We start from the raw sequence: 22056 nt of genomic DNA on the forward strand, positions 1-22056 counted from the left end.
TTGATGGTATAAGGAGGCTATGTCTTCAAAGGTGATTAGGTCATGGGGATGGAGGTCACCTAAGGAGTATCTGTTAGAGAGAGGAGGGAGTGAAGGCAGAAGAAATCTGATAAGAAATAGTCAGTTGGAGAACTAGGCTTCCAGGGAAGCTAAAAAAGAAGTGTTGTGAGAATAAATGAGTGAGAGAACTAGGAGGGTAGAAGGCTCTGGAGAAGGAGACTGCCTTGATTTCAAGTTTCAGAGGACAAGTAGTTAGGGGCGGAGTGACAAGTCTAGCGGGGGAATGTGAGGGTGGCTGCAGTGCCAGCCAGGACAAGAGAATGGAACCCTGAGTATAGTTTTGATAGTGTTTTAACACAATGTGAGATCACCTAGATGCAGAGCATCCTTGTGGCGGTAGCTGTTGTGGCACATGTGATTTAAAAAAACAAAACAAAAAATCCTCTTCCTTGTTACAAGGAAGGAAATGGACACAGATTATATCTTCATCTATATTTGGCAGCCTGGAACAAAAGAGTTCATGTACTTACTGACAGAATTACAGAACCAAATGGTGTTACATTCTTTTTATAGTGCATGAACTTGTCAGCTAACATTCATCCTGACCAAGCAATAATGATAGAAACATAGCCCTGAGTGGTTGCAAATTCAGCTGAAGTGTGTATCATCTGCAAATACAGTGTTTTACTGTGACCCTGCCCTGGGAACACACCTGCCATAGTTAGTGGAGTTTGCCAGATTATAGTCTACAACTCTCAGATCTGCTGTGGACTTCTGCACTTTTCTTCAGCCCCTTTGGTCTCCAGACCCCTACACCTGCTAAGTTGAGCTACAAGCTGCTAGCTAAGCTTCAAAATCATTATTAGTCTGGAAGAGTTAATATACTCCAAAGTACTTAATTTTCTCCTAGGGAGTCATCAGCTCGTTGGTAGGAAATACATGACTAAGCAATCATTGCCAGCCCCATGAGATAATTCTAGCACAGGGAGCAAATAATCCAGAGGACAACATGCACTCACTACAAAGCTTACTTATTGTGAAATAAAGGAGGCAAGCAGCGTTTTATTGCATATTAGAGGACAAACCATGACATCACTGATCACTCTGTTATTATTGTGATATACCTCCCCTGAACATGACACAATTTCTTTTCTGGGTCTCGCAGTAAATATTTCAAGCATAAGGCAAGTAACAGAGTCAAACGTTGCTATTCGTCTTGACACATCATTGTATTCCCACACATTAGCAAAGATGTCATCTTAAACTGTCATTACAAACACCTTGCGTTAAAAGAGTGCTTTCATCTTAATTAAAATACAAATCAATATATCAATCTACATACATTTATTAAACATGCCTTATAGACAGGTGCTGTCCTCGATGCAGCTGAGTGTAGAAACGACTGTGAGACATGTTTCCTGTCTTCATAGGTCTTAGAAAGCTATACTTTGAACATTAGACCTGTTTACAATAAAGAATTATATTAATAGAGCTTAATAATTCCAATTGCTAATTAAGAATTATATTAAGAAAAATAGACAGTTTCCAGAAATCCCCACTGAATATTTTTTGATGCTAGTCTTTCCAAAAACAGAAATTTAAGTACATTGTCTTCACAGAATTAATGTATTAAAGTTTTCATTCAAATGGCATTATTTCTATGTAAAGTTAAAATATGGTTTTGCATGAACCAAATTCCAACTTCTTAAGAAATGCCTCTTGCTCTTGATCAGTTAATATTTTCTGTAAACCACATATTCAAGTTTTTCTATCAGTGAGAGTGATGTCAGATTCTTGGTCTACCCTTGAGATTCCAAACATAGGCACCATGTGGACATCTTCTGGAACTAAATACTAAAGCAAAGTTCAGCAGCCTGTTTTGGTCGTGCTCAGGCCTAGGTGCTGCCAGGCTAGTGGATGAGGGGCAGTTACTCCTCCAGAAGGCCTGGCTCTCCTTAGCCCAGGGGTCATTTTCTCTGTTTATATTCAATTCGGCATTGTCCTTCTGGCTGCTGGACACCCAGCAAATGGAGAGAACGCTAGAAGCAGAAAGGCAGAAGACATGTGGAAATTAGAAGACAAAACCAACAGTTTTAGACCTAAGGTTTACCCAATTATATTAAATTAACCCTAAAAAGTGCAGAATTTAGATTTACAATATTGGGAGTGTTTGCTTGATGAGTTTCATCAATGTGAGTCTCCCATTCAAGGGACAGAAAAGAAGGCAATCCCTTATTCTAATGGCAATCCCATCACTGTTTCACCTGCCACCCTCCCTTCACTTTGTCTGGCTAAAGAGAATACCACAAGTAAGGCTCTTCCTACATTTCTGTCCCGGCACTGTGACAGCTCATTTATAATTGCTGGGTGAGACCTCTATGCCACATATTGTGGATGTTTTAAAAGCAACGAGGTGTTGGTGGTATGAATGAATCACTGTTACAATATGCCAAAGATTATAACTTCCAAAAGCATATTTTATGGGCTGTGAATGTTCTAATTCTTTCTCCCTAGTTATGAATAAAGAATGAATGTATATGGAGATGAGAGCAGGTCAACTTACTGCAAATAATGCAGAGGTTCTTGAGACTTAAAAGCCTGAAAAGGAAAAGCAACCTGCTCTGTCAACTTTGAGGGCTGAGGGGGAGATGCAAAGTGAGGAAAGAGGAGACTGATCCAATTTAAGACATCAGTCTACTGTCCAGTTTGACTGCAACCAGGAACAGAATGGGCTCCTTAGCAAGGAGACTTTTAGGGGAATCGAGAGAATTAGTGCAGGGTTTCCACAGACTCCAAAATTGCAGCCACAATTTTGTGTGTAGGAAGAGGAGTGTTCAGAACATGCCCCTGCAACCCATTCCCTCCCAGGCCCTGCAAGAATTTGGTAATTTGAAGATCATTTCCCCAGTTTTTGATGACCTCATTTTACAACTTAGTATTCCAATAAAACAAGTCTAATAATTAAATAATTTTAATTGACATTTCTCTTTCTAGAACAAGAATTAATGAAATAAAATGTCCTTCTGAGATCATGAGAATTCACTGAGACCTATACTTTTGACAAAATGAGATAGCATTTCTTTAAAAAAATGTTCTTGGTAGTAACAAAACAGAAATAGGACATATGTAAATGGTATAATACAGCAAATAATGGAATTCTTAGCTAGGAAGATAGTGTTGGGGGACTTCTGGCCAAGATGGAGGCATAGGTAGACACACTGTGCCTCCTTGCACAACCAAATAAGGACAACAATGATTTAGAAACAAAATAACAACCATAACTGACAGAAAATTGAGTTATATGGAAGTCGGACAACCAAGGAGTTAAAGCAGACACATTCATCCAGACTGGTAGGAAGGACAGAGTTGGGCAGCCAGGAGGAGAGGGGTTGCAACACAAAAAGCAGTGGCACCGGGTGCCTAAGGCAACCTGGGTGCACAAGACCACAGAGGGTGGACCCTGGGCACACAGGTAGTGGCTGGCAGACCCCGGGCACAGAGTGGTGATGGGCAGACCCAGCCAGGTGGTGATTGTGAAGCAAGGTACTGTGTACAACCTAGGATCCCAGCACTGGGAAATAGAGCCTTGGGGCGCTGATGGAAAACACTTGTGGGAGTTGAGGTGCCGGCAGAGACTCCCAGCCTCACAGCAGAGTTCGTTAGTGAGACCCACAGGGTCCTAGAATGTGCACAAGCCCACCCACATGGGAATTAGCACCAGAAGGGCCCAGTTTGCTTGGGGAAGCAGCAGAAGCAACTGAAGTCTGACACAGAGCAGAGCAAGAATCATTATTCCCTCTCAGAACCCGCCCCCACATACAACATCACAACCCAGCAACTGGGGTGCCTTGCCGTGGTGAACACCTAAGGTTCTGCCCCTCATGTAACAGACACTACAAGATGAAAAAAAAAAAGGCTCAAACAGAAGAACATATCATAGCTCCATAACAAATACAATTAAGCGACCAAGAGATAGCTAACCTATCAGATGCACATTTCAAAGCACTGGTGATCAGGATGCTCACAGAATTGGTTGAATTTGGTTGCAAATTAGATGAAAAAATGAAGGCTATGCTAAGTGAAATGAAGGAAAATGCACAGGGAACCAATGGTGATGGGAAGGAAACTGGGACTCAGATCAATGAAATGGACCAAAAGGAAGAAAGAAAGAACCAAACAGAAAAGAGTGAAGAAACAAGAATTCAAAAAAATGAGAAGCAGCTTAGGAACCTCCAGGACATCTTTAAACATCCGAATTATAGGGATACCAGAAGGAGAAGAGGAAGAGCAACAAGTGGAAAAGTTATTTGAATAAATAATATAGGAGAACTTCCCCAATCTGGCAAAGGAAATAGACTTCCAGGAAGCTCAGAGAGTCCCAAAGAAGTTGGACCCAAGGAGAAACACACCAGGGCACATCATAATTACATTACCCAAGGTGAAAATGAAGGAGAGAATCCTTTAAGCAGCAAGAGATAAGGAGACAGCCACCTACAAAGGAGTTCCCATCAGACTGTCAGCTGATTTCTCAAAAGGGACCTTGCAGGCAAGAAGGGGCTAGAAAGAAGTATTCCAAGTCATGAGAGGCAAGGACCTACATCCAAGATTGCTCTATCCAGCAAAGCTTTTATTTAGGATGGAAGGGCAGATAAAGTGCTTCTCAGATAAGGTCAAGTTCAAGGAGTTCATCATCACCAAGCCCTTATTTTATGAAATGTTAAAGGGGCTTATCTAAGAAAAAGAAGATAAAAAACATGTATAGTAAAATGACAGCAAACTCACAATTATTAACAACCACACCCAAAACAAAAACAAAACAAAGTGAGCAACTAGAACAGGAACAGAACCACAGAAATGGAGATCACATGGAGGGTTAGCAACAGGGGAGTGGGAGGAGGAGAGAGGGAGAAAAGATACAGAGAATAAGTAGCATAGATGGTAGGTAGAAAATAGACAGGGGGAGGGCAAGAATAGTATGGGAAATGTAGAAGCTAAAGAACTTATGACACATGGACATGAACTAAAGGGGGGAATGTGGGCAGGAGGGGGTGTGCAGGGTGGAGGGGAATGAAGCGGGGAAATGGGACAACTGTAATAGCATAATCAATAAAATATATTTAAAAATAAAAAATAAAAAAAAGAAAGTGTTGGGAAAAATCTTGGTTAAAGATCTGGTCAAAATTCCTCATCTCTTGTGTTAGGTGTCACATGGTTTTGACAAATGTCATTCTTCTCACCTGAAAAGGCATTTCTGTGCCTTGCTGGTGGGAAGATAGTTGAATGCTGAGTCAGTCCTGGGCAGAATTGTGACATTTAACTTGGGGGACCAGGGGCTAGTACTTGGTGTCTATAAAGCTTGGCTCTAATTTTTATTTTGCTAACAATACTGTACTCAGCTGAAAACCTTCATGAAGGGTGTCTTGATTCCCTTTTGCTGTAGGATTTTGAGAACTCCTTGTGACTGATAGTTACTTGTTCTCAAAATAGAAGTGCAAGAGAAATCAAGGGAAAGTGCTGAAATATGTACCTTTGTGACTAATATATTGTGTGCGTCATTTATGCACTTACATAATTTCTATTGAAATGTCACCTGGGAGTTTCATTTATCTCTCCATATATTAAGCTTTATTACATCAACCATAAACTAAAGCACAACATGCTATGTGAACAGCCCTGTGATTGCAATGCTTAATTTCTGAGCCTTACCCTCAGTTTAAATAGCTCCTATTCCCCAGAGTTTTCAAAATGACCTCCAAACATTTGGAATTAAATTGCATTTCCCCTTATTTTCTCAGACAGTGGTCCTTAAACTGTCTAGAGCATCAGCATCAGCAGCACCAGAACTGGTTAGTAATGGAAACTCTTGACCCTCTCCCCACTTACTGGATCAGAAAATCTAGGGGTGGGGCCCAGCAGGCTGTGTTCTAAGGGGACCCACAGGTGATTCTAACATTCCCACCAGTTTGAGAGCCATTGGTCTAGGAGAACAGAACTCTAGAAAACGGAGGAGTGAAATGGCTGGAACACTCAATGGTCAGAGGCTGGAAAATGTCACAGCCTTTTCATTTTTGGTTCACTGTTTTTACTGTTGGTTTAGATATAGCCCAAGGGCTACGACTTGCCTCTAAAACTGATGGTTCACTTTTGGACTCACATACATACCCTTCTAGAGACACAAGTTCAACATCAAGGCCATGTTTATTTAACCCAGGAAAAGGAGTTAAAGTTGGTAAATTCATGTAAGAGGCTCTGACACTAAGTGGTGGCAACACTGCTATTAGGTCCCAGTCTTGTGATGACATAGCCCATAGATTAAAACAGAATGAAGGGAGGGTCTTCTCAGCCTGCCTCAATGTAAGGCTCCTGTTAACATCAGACTAAGTGAGAAAATCAGTAGGTCATCTCTAGTAGTTAAAACCAAGAGATGAGAGTTTATATCAAATTCAAAAGTCATACTCTTCAAAATTCTGAAAACACTTACCTGTTTTGGCAGTGGATCTAGAAGACTACAGTCATAATAATAAAATAATAAAATAATACATATTTCAATCTCTAACAGAGCAAGCCATCTGAAAGAAAAATAGAAAATGGTTACTTGGTTATGAAAGGTAAATAAATATTCTATATTAGTGGAGAATATCTAGAAAGTACACATACTTCAAAGCAAATATGCTCTTCTTTGAAATATAAACTTTTACTATCAAAAGGATAAACGAAAACTTCTTCTTCTTCTGCAGGCACACCTCATTTTATAGTGTTCCACTTTACTGAACTGCACAGATGTTGTGTTTTTTACAAATTGAAGGCAAAAACCCTTCAATGGCAAAAAAAGAAACTATGACCCCCTGCATCACAGTGGTCTGGAACTGCACTCACGGTACCTCTGAGTGGTGCCTGTACAAAACTGTCTGCTCGGCAGGGCAGTTGGGATGAATGAATTGCCTAACAGTATATGTGACATGCTTAGCCAGTAATGCACTGAATAAATGAAAGCCTGGTGTCTCTTCTAAGTTTATATCTGTGCTTTCCAAAATGGTAACCCTTAGCCACATGTGACTATTTAAATTTAAATAAATTAATTTTTTCAGTTCCTCAGCTGCACTAGCCATATTTCAAGTGCTCAGTAGTCATATGTGGCTACCAGCTACTATACTGGACAGTACATATTTAGTGTTCCCATGATCACAGTAAATTCTGTTAGACAGTCTTATCTGATCTAGACCCTTATTGCCACTGGAAATTACTGCCTAAATGTTCTATAGGCACCTCAAGTTCCCCATAAATTATGTACAAATGCTACTGTATGAGCTTACTGTTTACTTTGTAAGACACATACAAATAGAAACTAAAAAACAGAAAAATATAAATGGCATCCTGTTACTTTTTCTTTCACTCCATTGGGTTGTCTTGAGCTCTCCCCTAGGTATGCAAACCCCTTTAGAGGTCATAGGCCCCAACGAGTACAATTAGCCTTAGAGGTCAGAAAATTGGACGTCATCATAGGCTCAATTCTCTCCATCACCCTGCATATCATCCAGTTAGGCACTGAACCTTCTAAATAATTCCCCATTCTGTCTCCTTATCCCTTTGTCTCCAGTCCCTTCAATTCTCCCTCACTGTGGTCCTTATCATTTATGCATTTATCTCCTGGATTACTGAATCAGTTTAGCTTTTAGGTTGACCTTTCTGTTTCTCATTTCACTTCCCTCCATTCTATCACTGGAGTGAACTTCCTAAGACATAAATCTATCACTCTCATTCTACACACACACACACACACACACACACAGTGAGAGCAAGAGAGAGACAGAGAGAGAGAGAGGGAGGGGGAGAGAGAGAGAGACTGACCATTTTCTTCCAAATGCTATAGGAAAACACAACCAGCCCTCAAAGGCCTGCCCCCTTAGCTATTTACCCAATAGTTGCTCTTTGAATCCCATGCTCTTGTCACACTGTGCACCTGATGGTTCCTGAATAGTGATGCTCTCTGTCACAAGCCTTTTTCCTGTATGGGGCTCAGTCTCACTCAGAGGCAGTCCCTGATCACTTGCCTCTGGGCTGAGGTGCCCTTCCTCTCCATTTCTGTGGCTCCTTGTGCACATCTCAGCCATAGCACCTATTGCACTGAAGTGCATTATTAGCGATGTCTCTCCTAGAGGAGGAATTGTATTGTTGGGCCTTAGCACAGTGCAGAGCACACTACTGGTGCCTACTGACATTAACTGAATAAATGAATAGATGATGGGAGGTGATGTCTTTTATTAATTTAATTTCCTCCCCTTCCCAACTTTTTCTGTGTTTCTGTGGCACTTTATATATCTCTCAGCTAACGTCCTTACCCTGCAATCCTACTATATCCTACCATATTACAGTTAATTGTTTGTATGTCTATTTCCTCTTATAGACTACGACACAGGAAGCAGAAACTATGTCTTTTTTATCTTTGAATCCTCAGTGTTTGTGGATCAGATCAGTAAATGAATATAAATGATCTGATACTCATATCAGGTAATTAGATTTGTTTCCCACTGGTATTATTGAAACATCTTGGCTACATTTTATTTCAAATGAAATCTGGAGCACTCCGGGTGTTGTTATAACCCACTTGGATACCAAAGCAATTCTTCATGAATATTTATGATGCAAATTTAACCCTACTCACTTGTAAATACTAAAAATAATTTATTCTAATAGAGTATCAATGTCTGTGAAATAGAACACACCCAATCTTTACTGATTCAAATCAAATTAAGCAGCAATTCCAAGAAAAAGCAATTTTTGTAATTTGTGTACAGGTTCAGAATTTCTTACAACTAAATTTTTTTCTAACTTCTTACAAATTAAAATGTCCACTTGTGGCCATGACGGAGAGACAGGAGTCAAGGCTATCCTACACTCAAAAACTGGGCAAGACACACAGTATAGGATGAAAAGGCCCCAAGAGAGGAAGAGAGGAGCTGAGCCCTATGATGGCCCCAGCTTCTGCCTATGGCTGTTTCCAGGCTGTGGTGCAAGAAGGAAAAAGTCCCCACAGACCTGAGAGTCTCACTAAAGTAAGTAGGCAGAGATCAAAGTTCAGGCAATTTAAAGAAACTAGAATTTTCAGGAATGACTATCAGAGAGGATGAGGTCTCACAGGGAGAGCAAGAGTGCTCCAGAGACCTACCTACACAGGGGGCGCTTTGAGTATTTTCCTGAGTCCTGATCTCTGCATGAGTGAGAAGAGACTACTAAGGCTAGAGAAGAAAGATGAAAAAGAAAGTCAAAGAGCAATAAGCTGAAAAATGCCCAGGGGGTCATACAAGACATGGAAGTCTGCATTCCCACAAGCCAGAGTGCAAAGATCTTATAACGCATGGACCACTGGGTAGAGTCCTTAAAAGGTATTGCCTTAGTAGTGGGATTATATTATCTTAAATTAAATGCCACCCTGGATTTACCTTAAAGCAGGGGCATCAAACTTATTTTCACCAAAGGCCACATCAGCCTCTGGCTGGTTGCTTCAAAGGGCTGAATGTAATTTTAGGACTGTATAAATGTAACTACCCTTAACAGTTAAGGGAGAGCTCAGAGATGCCGCCAGGTAGAAACAAGGTGCCAAGCCAGATAAAACAAGGAGGAGGGGTGGATTCCTCCAGCAGGGCCACGGACCTTGTGTTTGCCACCTGTGCCTTAAAGCCTAAGAACAATAAAGCCTAAAACTAAAGGAATACAATATAATTTAGTATCCATGACACTTAAAATTTATGTCTTGTGCCTATTCAAAAATTATTAGGTCTGGAAGAAACAGGAAAATAAAACACATATGCAAGAGAAAAATCATTAAAAAAACAGATCCAGAAATGAGAAGATGGGCATAACAATTAAACCTACTCCACATAGTCAAAAATGTAGAAGCAAGGTGAGGAGAGAAGTGTGTGTGTGTGTGTGTGTGTGTGTGTGTAAATTGAACTCCTAACAATGGCAAATACAATGTCTTCAATGAAAAGTATACTGGATGCACTCAACTGAAGATAAGACACTGCAAAAGAAAAGATCATGGAAATTAACAATGGAAAATATCCAATCAAATATCCTATATTTAATAGGATAATATTATTTATTATCCTATTAAATAATAGGTTAAAAAGACTGAGAAAAGAACAGAGTATCAGTGACCTATAAAATAATATCAAGCACTCTAATATAACACATACTTTGGAGATGCAGATGGGCAGGAAAAATATATGTGAAGGAGTAACAGCTGAGGCATTTTCAAATTTGTGAAAACTACAATTTACAGATTCAAGATGCTTAATGAACCCCAAGCAGAATAAACATAAAGAAAACCATGCCAAGGTAAATCAGATTCCTAAAAAAAAAAAAGATTAAAAAATCTTAAAAGCAATACAGAAAAAAAGACACAATAAAGGAAAACAAAATTAAAAATGATCACAGACTTCTTATCAGAAACCATGAGTACCAGAAGAAAATGGACTAACATCTTTAAAGTGCTAAAAGAAAAAAAAATAAACTGTCAAGGTATAAAAAAAAGTACTAATATTGTTTTTTATAACAATGTACTAACTACTATGAGAGAGGCCAGCCTGGATAATCCTGGGATAAATATTTAATTTCCTTTTTATGGATTTAGATACCATCTCAAAAAAATAATTGTTTTGGGGAGCTATGTGAAAGCAAAAGAGAACGATATGGAAACGACAGCCAGCCATTCATCAGAGAACACGGAGAACAACCCTATGGACATGTCCTATGGGAACTGGACATGATGTGCCATCATGGGCTGTTTTGCAAAGTTCAAGTCCCAAGGACAACCACAGACTGTACTGATGAAAGGGCCCAGCGTCACTCTCTACTCAGACTTTGAGAAACGTACTTATGGAGGATGGATGACAGATACTGGAGTGAAATAAACTCCTCAGGCAAGTTAAAGAAACTAGAATTTTCAGGAATGACGATCAGAGAGGATGAGGTCTCACTATGAGAGGAGGGGTAAGGCTAAAATGAGGAGTGTCTTCTCCGAGGCTGTTTTGCGAAAGAGATAAAATACATCCATGTATATAGGAGTAAATGTTTAGGAATAGTGACTTTCTGTGAAGTGTTCAGCTTAAATAATTTTCTCCTGAACTTTGGGAAAAGAAATATTTTATGTGCAATTTTAATGTTTCCCAGTCTACACTGTAACTTTTGTTACCGGGAAAATTTAGTCAAATCTGGTGCATTTACACTGTCTTGTGCGATAGTTTAGTATATAACAAAGAGATGATATAATGGCAGAAAATGTGATGAGCTTCATTTTCCCCCTGTGTTGGAGAAAGTGTGAAAGAATAAATGTTGAGGATATAAATATAATGAAATAGGATTTCCGTTCATTTATTCAATTGATACTTACTGTTTTTATGTGCTGTATATTGTTCTAAGTGCTGAAGTTACAGCAGCATGAAGTTACATTCATGCTCTCATAAAGACTGACTTCTAGTAGAGAGGTAATGTAAGTGGGTAGTGAATAAATAAACAAGAAATTCATATATCAGGTGAGAGAATAAGCACTAGAATAATAAATAAGACAAGATGAGGGGAAAGGGAGTGACCGAGGTCACTTACCTAAAGTATATTAGGTAAGGAAGGTCTCGGATGAGGTGACAGTTTTAGCAGACTCTGGAATACAGTAAGAGTGTGGCATATGAACATCTGGGTCCAGTGTTCCATGCAGAGGTAGGAGAATGAGGCACAATGAGAAGGCAGGTATTTCTGGAGATGAGCAACAAAGGGGCAATGCCAGAGAAATACCCCAGACATATGGAGAGAGAGCCCTGTGGGACATGTTAGAGGCTTGCTTCACTGTATTCTGTGAGATGAGGAGCTACTGGCTAGCTTTGAGTAAATTTGATTTAAATTGTAAAAGAAGCCTCTGGCTATTACATTGTGAATAAAATACCAGATGATGTAGGTGGGAGACAGTAGGCTGATTAGAAAGCTATTAAGATTCTCCAGACAAAAAAGAACAGTGACATGGACCAGGATTGTAGGAACAGTCATGAGCCATTGTCAGAGTCTGAATATTCTCTGTAGGATGGGTTTGCGTTATAGATGTGAAGACACAGAGTCAAAGATGACTCCAAGTTTTTGACCTGAGGAAATGCAAGGATAAACTGCTATTCACCTCTGCAATGGGGAAAACTGAAGGAAGAACAGGCTGATGAGTTGTTATATGAAGTTCAGGTTTGGACCTGGTAGATATGACTTACTGTACAGTGCCATGAGGGGTGGAAGCTGAGAAAATGAGCCTGGTGTTCAGAAGGTATTCAGTCAGGGCTAGGGATATAAGGGCTACAAAGGCAGAGTCATCATTATTCAGACAATTATTTAAAGCCAATTATTTATAGCATGTGGGGAGCAAGTTAATGGGAAAACATAAGAAGTCTGAGGAGAGGAGCCAGAGATACTCCAAAAGGTCAGGAAGGTGCAGAAGACGAGCAAAGGAGACTGAGAAGAACTAGCCAGAGGGAAAGAATAACAAAAACAGAAGGATGTCACCAAAGCCCCTGCAGAAAGTGTTTCAAGGAGGGCATGAGCCCCTATCAAACGGAAGGGGTCAGGACTACAGACATGTGAAACTAGACATTAAAGTTCCCACTTATATAAAATGACTGATTCCCAGTACTTAGCTCCCTTCCTGGAAGTAAATTAGATGAGATCACTCTTTCAGATAACTTCTATGTTCAGTAAAATAAGCAGTGACTCCCCAATATTTAATGTTTGTCTAGCAGCCCTAGAAAAATACTGGCTACATTTACACTGATGAATTATAAAACAGTTTTATAGATTCCACTTCCTTCAAACAAATCCTGTTTTCTTACAACTCTGCTTTTATCTCTTCTCCGACATTAGCTTGCTATGGGCCAGTGCACTTCCCTGAGCTCAGCCACTGGGGTAAAGGCAGTGCACAACAAAGACACGAAGCAATCTGGACAGGCGGGGGCGCTGTCCAGTGAAGAAGGCACTAGGCAGAGAAGCAGCCTGTCCCAAGGCTATGCAGACTTAGAAGGGACCTGCGACAGCTATGGGCCTGCGAGTTGTTGACTGCCTGCAGGGGAGGTGCTGAGACGGAACTGAGCAGAGCAGGAGGAGCTGGTTGGTGGAAGAGTTTGAAGGTGCCATACCACAGTGTGGGGGCTTGGAGCCTGAAAATGCTTACAGACCTAGTGAGTCATTGTACTTACTGAAAAATAACACCGACGTTTGAAAACAAACTTTCTTTAAGCATTATTACACATAGGAGGCCCTCAATAAGCACTTCCTCTACCATGCAAATGAGGAATATAAACAAGACCAGTGTTCACAAGCTATTTACCAATACAAATTTAAATGTTTTAGAAATACTATGTGCATTTTGATTAGAAAAAAGTTATTAGTGTTTATCAACTCATTAAAAGAATTTTTCTACTAGAATCTGTAAGAAAGCATTTCTTTAGTGGTAGATCCTGTGATATTCTTAAAAAATTGAAAAATTGCATTTCTTATAAGGTGAAACTATAATTCAGCTTAACTGTAATTCAGCTTAAAATACTGAAGAATTCATATTGTGCATTAGTAAGGCTTTAATATTCTTCTTTTAGTGTTAGTTTAGTTATTAAATTAGTATTAATTATGACAATAGTATTAATATTACATTCTAAACACTTTGATATTATAAAGGAAAAATAAGGTGAACTAATAACACAGATAACAAAATAGTGTGTGCTAGAAATTGTATTTTCTCCCAATCCAAATATTTCAAACTTCTTGCAGAATTACCTCAATTATCTACTAAATAAAGTTGTTTTTCAATGGCAAAAAATATGTGTTTTCAAGCCTTTACTATGTTATTGAATTTTGTTCAATGTCTAAAATATGAAACTAACATATATGTACCTGTGGCATTAAAAGTTTTTAGGTCAAAGAAAATGGGTTTCATAAACTTGTATTTTTACACAAGCTCTTCAAAAGCAAGCTGAGCTATGTTCATGTTGGAAAGTTTTCTTAATACTACTTCTGATGTCAAAACAGTGAAAATAATGAGGCTTATTATTTATAACAGATTTATCTTTTACACTTACAAGAACATTACACATGCACAAATAAAGCTCATTAAAATATAAACATGTTGAAAAATCCTTAAATACTTGGTACTTGCGTATTTTCTCCATTTGTAGATGGATGTTCACGGAGCACAAGCAGGCACTGAGAACACAAAGTCTGACAAAACACAGACTGTAGCCTCACACAGCCAGTAACGCATGTGGAAAGATGGCAGAAGTAACAACTGAAGATAAAGGTCTTTGTTACCTTTTAAAGACAGAATGAAAGGCCTATGGAAATTTGGAGTCTGGAGAGAGTACTCCAACTTGGAGTAATCAATGTTGACTTCATGTGGAGGTGAAACTGGAGCTAGACCTTGATGGAAGGACAGGCTCTAAATAAGCAGACCTGTTGAGTGAGGGCATTGCTGACCCAGCAGATAGCATCAGCCAGGGGAGGAATGGCTACTGCAGTTAGGGGACAGAGAGTAGACCCTCCGGGGAGGGCTCTCCCAGACAGTCTGAAAGACCCAACTGGTGTCGGATTTTGGAAAGCCAGTGTGCCAGGCTAATGGGTTTGGCCTGAAGGCAGTGGCACCAGAGTCTTAACAAGAAAATGGCAATCAGAGATGATTATTTAAGGAAAATGACTCTGTATGTGGTGAGTAAGATGGACTGAAGAGACAATAGAGCCAGGGAGAAGGTTTATGACATCACCTGATGCTAAGGTCCAAGATGTGGTGTAGGAGGCAGAAATGGATACAGAAGGCCACAAAAAGGAGTGAAGGGTGACCCTAAAAGCCCTGCAGTCCAGGAGTACAATGAACCATTGAGAAGGGACAGAGAACTACAGGAATGAGAGGATTGGGGGACACTATGATTTTAGTTTCAGATGTCTTGGTTGTGAGGCTGAATCCCTCCTGAAGTCATTGAGGGCAACGCCAGCATGGGCTGGAAAACGGCCACTGTTGCCAGGAACAAGGGCTCTGAAGTATATTCCTAGTTGCTACCAGCTGCAGCTTATGAAAATAGAATGATCTTGCCCTGGAATTCAGAGAAGGCAGCATGCACACATACTTTCACAGGCACCCTTCCCTGAAGCGTGGCTATTCAAGTTAAAGGAGAAGTACTTTTCCCACAACCTCCTCCCCCTGAGACATTTTTTAGGAAAATATAATCAATTTGGTAGCAGGAGGCAAAATAATCTAGACCAGCAGTCCTCAAACTTTAGCACGTATCAGAATCACATGGAGGGCTTGTTAAAACTTTGCATACCACTCGGCGCCACTCCCAAAGTTTCTGATTCAGTAGGTCTGTGGAAGAACCTGAGAATTTATACTTTTTAAACAGGTTTACAGGCCACATTACTACGGTGGTATGCGAGGGATCATAGTTTAAGAATCACTGATCTAGAGGACCTTGAAAAGGAGAAAGGGGAAAAATGGGTCAAAAGATAATAGAGTATCAAACCTTTCGGTTTAAGCGCACAAAATTAATATTACATAGGATATCTCAGCTATACTTGAAACACTATGGCTAGCCAAGGTACCAAGCTTTTGATTGGGAATGATGGTGTGGGCATCATCTGGTAGAGTGAGCAGGTAGATGCTCACATTAAATAAGGGAGGACAAAACAGAATAATGTGGGAAGAGAAAAGTACAACAGGGTAAGGTGGAAGAGAAAATAAGAAATAAACACATGAAAGAGAGAATGGAAAAAAGAAAAAAGGAGGTGAGAAAGCAGATGAGAAGGCGAACAGGAAAGGACTGGAGGGCCTCGGCCCTTCTTGACTTGACATCCTGTTTTCTGTTTCACTGGGAAGGTCAGAACAGACTCCCAGAGGGAGGTCACTCTCTGAGGTCACTGTTTTTCAGAGCTGCACCCAGGGCTGTTCCAATGGCAATGCTACAGTTACCCCTCCTAGAAGTGAAGCTCCTGTATGTATGAGCAATGAGCTAGACATGTGAATACTCCTTCTTCAGGAAAAGAAGACAAGGCCAAAGGAACAGTATTAACTTAAGATCAAGTGCTCACCAAAGAGAAATTATCTAAATATATTTTGAATTTCAGAACTTCCAGGAAAAATTTAAGAAGTGGCATTTACTTTTGTTTTGTGATACACCCAGAGTAAATGGAACTCAGCCTCTCACAAAGCACAAGGCATTTAGAAAGCTATTAACTGATGTGGTTAGTATATATTATTTCGTGGAGTTCAATAAACCTTGAAAGAAAAACTTTTGTTTAAAGGAAATTATATTACTTTGGATGCTTTTGGTTGCAAGTGACAGAAAAACCACATCAGACTGGTTTCTGTACATAAGGGATTGCACCGCTTTGTTCATCCGAAAAACCTAGAGCTGGGGATGGCCGTAGGAAGAGATCGCTGCAGGAGCTCGGCCGTGTTACCAGGAAGCCAGGTTGCTTTCGCTGCTCGGCTCTATGGTGCCAGCTTCATCCTAACACTGTCTGCTTCTGTAGTCTCAAAATAGCTGCCAACAGTTTCCAAGACCAAGCCATTCCTTATTCACATCCTATAGGCAATGGTTAGTTATTTTGGACCCAGAAGTCCCAACAGAAACCTTAGCAGTTAATGTTGCTGCTTAAAACATAAGCCGACACCTAACCTGAACTCTATGGGAAGGGAGGGAGGGCACAGTGATGGGATGTGAGGATTGGCTTAGGAACAGTGCTCCATGGCGACAGAGCACTTATGGGCACATTGTGTTGTGATGTGGTACAAGTTTTCATTTCGGTCTTCTTTTCCTGGAAGCACAGACACCTATTGGAGAGGTGGAACTGAAGTGCAGTCACTGAGTTGGGTGAGGGATGAAAGCCTGTCATAAAAGGGGGCAGGGGTGGAGGGACACACCAGTCCAAAGTCTCCTTTCTTTCCCTTCATTGAGAAATCCTGCTCAGGTATTCTGGGCACTGCAGAGGGGCTGGAGGCCTATTTTGTAAATAAAAGGAAAAGAAAGTCCTTTTTGAAATTTTGCTCAGAAATGAGCATGTTTATTTTAGAAGCACTTTGGCCTCTCAGACTATCAAAAATCACTCTTGAAGTGCTTCTTTTGTTCTTGACAGACTTAAATCTTAGCCTCATAATGAAGTGTCAAAATAAAATGGCTGAGAAAAGTAATGGCTGCAATTTTGCCAGTGATTTCTGGGCTCCTCTGCATGAGTCACTACTCCTCAGTAGAGCACATGAAGAAAGAAGCATGGCTAGAAATTAACAAAGGATTCTGGTATTAACTGGATCTCCCCTGCCCTCCCTCATCCTGACCCTTTCCCATACCCTCCGGGACATGCGCACACCATGGTGAACAGGTTAGGTAACAACTATGTATGCAAATACAGTTCTATATAAGTAAATGCAATTCTATTTAACAACTGGAATTGAGGGGATGCACTTGTTTATGTAATAAATTCCTCAGAATATGGGGTGGGCAAAAGTAGGTTCATAGCTGTAATACAAGTAGCAGAATAATTAATAAATACTAATAATACAAGAATAAGCTCTGTTTTGCAGACTCACAACTATAAACCTACTTTTGCCCACCTCGTACATTGAATTTGCAATATCTCATGAAATCCATAGGGAACTGGGTTGGTTCACTCCTCAGAAGTGATCAGCTATTTCTAAGCATAAAAGGAAAAGCTGCTTAGAGTACTTTTCCAATACAAGATTGTGCGGAGATATTTTATTAAGGCACAATTATTAAAATCACATTATCTTTAAAATAAATATATAGACAGAACTGTTCTCAGAGCCCCACAAACCCAAATGTATAGTTGCCTTGCTCCCATTAACATACAGGTCCATGACGTTCCTCTGGGCATTTCACTTTTTGTCCCCCCTCTAAGTTTGATACCACTGCCTGTCGGGAAGGTGTGCTTTCTTCTATGCTGTTTATCGATCATTCCCATTTGGCCATAAAGCCCCTTCTAATGCCCCTTCCTCGGAACTCCTTGGCAATTACAATGTACGTGACTCCTCCAGCCTTTCTCACATGCTATCTTATGCTGTTAAGCAGGGCTTGTTTTTCATGTTGCTATGTCTCATCTCCCCAGTCACATAATAAGCAATTCAGGAATGTCATGTGTCTTTGAATCTCCTTGGTATTTACTAAACTGACTTGAGTTAGACTGTTACCTCCTTGAGAGGAGGGACTTTCATCCCTCCTTTTGTTTTCTAAGATAACTACTAAAGCCCTACCCTGACATACAGTACACATTCAATAAATATTTACTGAATGAAATAATAATCATATTAATACCAGGTGCTCAAGAGGTATTTGCTAGGTTGAATAACACTATTACCAACCTACTATCAGCTGGACCTGTGTTTGGATTAATTTTCCAATAGCTGTGTGATTTTCATTAGTAATTTAAGACCAGTGCCCTGGGATGCATGTGGGAATCAAATATGGACAAAAAGGTGGAAGTCAGTTTCTGGCCCCAGGGAACCCATGCTTCATTTCCACTTCTCAAGTACTGCAGCCTTGCTCTTATGTAACCTTTTTGCATCCAGGCATGCCTTTGTAAGCCAGCTAATCTTGCCAACAATCAGGGTGATTGTTTTACACTGGAATTTAACCCCTATCAATTAGCATAATGACACAGCCACCCAGGCATCCTCTTGCATGGATGGGAACCAAGGAAAATCAAGGCTGTTGGCTTTGGTGTTGATTCCAGGGGTTGGGTCTAACAGGCACATCCCTTTCTGCTAAGATCATCAGCCCTCTGAGACACTCACACAACATTAGAAACCCGTGTCCTGTTTCTCCATTTAAATTCATAGTTTCAGAGGACAATGTCCACTACAGTGCAAGTCTTCGTTCTGTACACTACCACTGCCGATGAAGTTTGAGAGTTCATGCTGCTTTCTCCTGTTTTTCTGCAAAGCCACCCTTCTTCTCCAGCAACAGAATTACTAGGAAGAGCTCCCTTGCTGTGTGTACCCAGGAGCTTTCCAGCTCCAGGGAGGTGCCCAGCAGGGGTTCTTCCTCCAAATGTATTTTCACAACTCCCACTATTTGGAGGAGGAACAACAGCTTGGCCATTCTGGTTTTCAGTTGGCAGTTGATGGAAGCACTCAGTACTTATCTAGTAAGTTCAGCAAAATCTTCCGTGTTCACTCGTGAGAGGGGTTCTCATGCTGCTTTAGTGACCTGAACTCCAAGGTGACAGCTGCAAGGCCACGAGATTCTGTTCAGAAGGAACTTCGATCGTCAGCGACTTTACAGACAACTCTCTGACTCACTGATTATTTGGTACACAAGACAATAAATTGGCTCCTGGTACACAAACTAAGAATGAGTATAATTTTCTGGGGATTATACTAAGGGTTTGTGGGATTAAGATTCTAGTGCAAAAAATTTACACATTTTCTGTAAAAATGAGATATTATTGATTGAGCTGAAATGTCATGGTTTTCTCTATCGTACCTGCTACTCTCAAAACCAAGCAAATGTCTCTCAGCCTGGAGATATCACAGTAATGTTGTCACAGCTCTTCTTACAAACAGTAGTCATCACTTGACCACTGGGGCATGTTACACGCTTCATTGCCAAGCATTTCAAACCTCAGATGAAAATATTTCTAGGTCCATTTCAAAGATGGTTCTAATAAACTCTTTAGTTGCATTTGGAAATATATGTTAAAAGGCACCTGAAACAACTAATATCTATTCTTTTTAGAAGAGCTACTCTACAACATTGATACTTAGTAAGTGATAAAAACAGTAAATGTGTTCATTGGTTTAAGAACTGCTTATCTAAAGTAAATATAATATAAGAGGCAGGTTTTGGGGCTTCTGCTATTACTGCTATTTTTGTTTGTTACACTCAATTACAATGTTCTACTCTGAAGTTTTTCAGTGGATATGACAGCATGCTTTCAGCTCCAAACAATAAAACCTTCAACTCAAACTGCCTTAAAAATAATGAAGATTTATTATAGATAATAAAGATATATGCTATATTATTATTATTTATAAAATAAAAACACTTATTATCTAACATAACCAGAAGTAGATGAGATCCTCAAAACCGATGACTCAGTGACAATGACATCGCGTGGACCAGTGCTTTCCACACCTCTGTTCTGCCCTCCACACACTCCACACCATCGTAAGGCCTGTTCCCCTTGAATCTGCCGCTTGTAACAACTGGGGCTGCTTGCTTTCTTGTTTGCATCTAATGGGAAAGGACAAAAGAGGCCTCTCTCCTAACCATGGGAGAGAAGTCTCTCTTTTCAGTCTGATTGGCCAGTTTAGGTCAACCATTTACACCAAACAGTATCTCCAGGGAAACACTAGTCAACAATTTGCTTACCCTTAGGCTCCTACAATAACTTCTAAAAAAGGAAGACAAAATTATCCTGACTGGCTAAGACTAACTGAAACCATGTGGGGGGAGGTGTATATTACTGAAAGCATATTGATACCGTAAAACACAAAACGAAGGAGGTGTACGATGAATGCACGCTGTGGAGTAAGACACAGCCGCAACTATGGACTGACATTCCTATTCAAACAAGAAAGACAACTGACTCCTTACACTAAGAAACTATAATTTTCCTAAATAAGATTTAAAAAAATTTTATTGATTGATTTTAGAGAGAGAGAGGAAGGGAGGGAGAGGGAGACAAGGAGACAGGATGAGTGAGAAAAAGAAAGAGAAAGAGAGAGACAGAGACAGAGAGAAAACTATGTAAGATTTTTAAAGGATTTTGCACATCCACTGAGTAAGATTTTGTTACAAACAGGTACCAACAATTCTCTAACAGAGTCAGCAGCAGTGAAGAAATGGGACTTATTTAATGTCGAGTGCAAGTTTTGTGAAGTCAGGGACCACGTCCACCTTCCTCACAGCTTTATCCCTGAGGCTTAGCAGAGGGCCTGGCACAGGCGGGATATTCAGAGGAGTTTCTGCGTGAATACCTAAGCACCAACTATCGTTCATTAAATGATGAACATCTGCCCTAGAACCGGGCATCACACTGAAAAGAAGTCTTGGGTGCCAGATTAATTTAACTACAAAAGGTATAACAGAAAAGTTGTGATAGAACCAGACCAAACCAATAAACAAAAACCATTTAGTAAGCTGCTCCTATGTTCCAAGCTAAAGACATTCTATAATCCCAACAAATGTCCATGGTCAGGTTGCAGTTAAAAAAAGAGAACATACCTCTATCTTAATATTTGAAAAAGGTAAAACTCAAATGACTTTGAACTATCGGTATATGAAAGCCCAGCACTGGAGACATAACCCTGCTTTCATTTGGCAGCTGCAACTGTAATGTTTTGTTCTCAGGAGTCTCCTATCAGAAGCCACTTTAGACATTCTCACAGAGACATGGCACAACACGACCAGCCAACCAAACAAAATATGGTCTCCTGGCTTTCCCTGCAGTCTGCCAATAAAGAAGAGAAAGCCGAAGCTCTCCTGCTCTGAGCCATCATCTTTCTGCAGACTTTGTGGATCAACGCGGCCCAGCTGTCTCACTGACCTTCCAGGACATTGGTACTTCCCGCTTCCAAATGCCACGAAGTAGTCCAAGAAAGCATGCTTCTCTAAATTTGCTTCTTTCCAACGTTCCTGTGGGAAGAAAACATTTTTTTTTCCAAATCAGCCTTATATAAATAAGCTTAACTTTATTTCTCTAGGCTAAAAATGACCTTGTACAGCTAATCCTCGCATATAAAGTTGCAGGGTTGTTGGTAATTTTTTCCAACCTGTTATTAATATCAGCCACAATTATGATTTGGGAACATAACTAGTAAATAAAAAGGCTTAAAAAGAATTCTGTTAAATGGCAAGTGTAAATGACGATGTAAATCGACCACAGGACTGACCTCAGAGAGGAGGAATATTTACAATGGGCCTCAGCCTCCATCATAACCCTGCCCTTGGTTATAAATTTAGTACTAAGACGCTGACAGCCCTGCCGCTGGAGAATGCCTAGGACTCGGAATGAATACATCTGGATGCCATT

General features: G+C 40.2%; 1 protein-coding gene across 3 annotated transcripts in view; it reads right to left on the reverse strand.

The window, feature by feature from the left end:
- Window positions 1–477: 477 nt before the first annotated feature.
- Window positions 478–22056, reverse strand: part of LOC114494322 (24-hydroxycholesterol 7-alpha-hydroxylase) — an 82045-nt gene continuing 60466 nt past the window's right edge. For 2 of the 3 annotated variants that reach the window (XR_004902759.1, XR_004902758.1), the window contains 4 exons: window positions 21571–21659; window positions 7916–8124; window positions 6482–6569; window positions 478–2039 (listed from right to left, as the gene is read on the reverse strand). Coding sequence is in view for 1 of the 3 variants with exons in the window: in XM_028509349.2 (XP_028365150.1) it covers window positions 1968–2039; window positions 6482–6569; window positions 21571–21659 (249 nt within the window). In the remaining 2 variants the exon portion in view is untranslated. The remainder of the gene's footprint in view (window positions 2040–6481; window positions 6570–7915; window positions 8125–21570; window positions 21660–22056) is intronic. The other variant, XM_028509349.2, reaches the window with a different exon arrangement.

This window comes from Phyllostomus discolor, chromosome 4 (genome assembly GCF_004126475.2).
Source record: "Phyllostomus discolor isolate MPI-MPIP mPhyDis1 chromosome 4, mPhyDis1.pri.v3, whole genome shotgun sequence".
In the NCBI taxonomy this organism is placed as follows: domain Eukaryota; kingdom Metazoa; phylum Chordata; class Mammalia; order Chiroptera; family Phyllostomidae; genus Phyllostomus; species Phyllostomus discolor.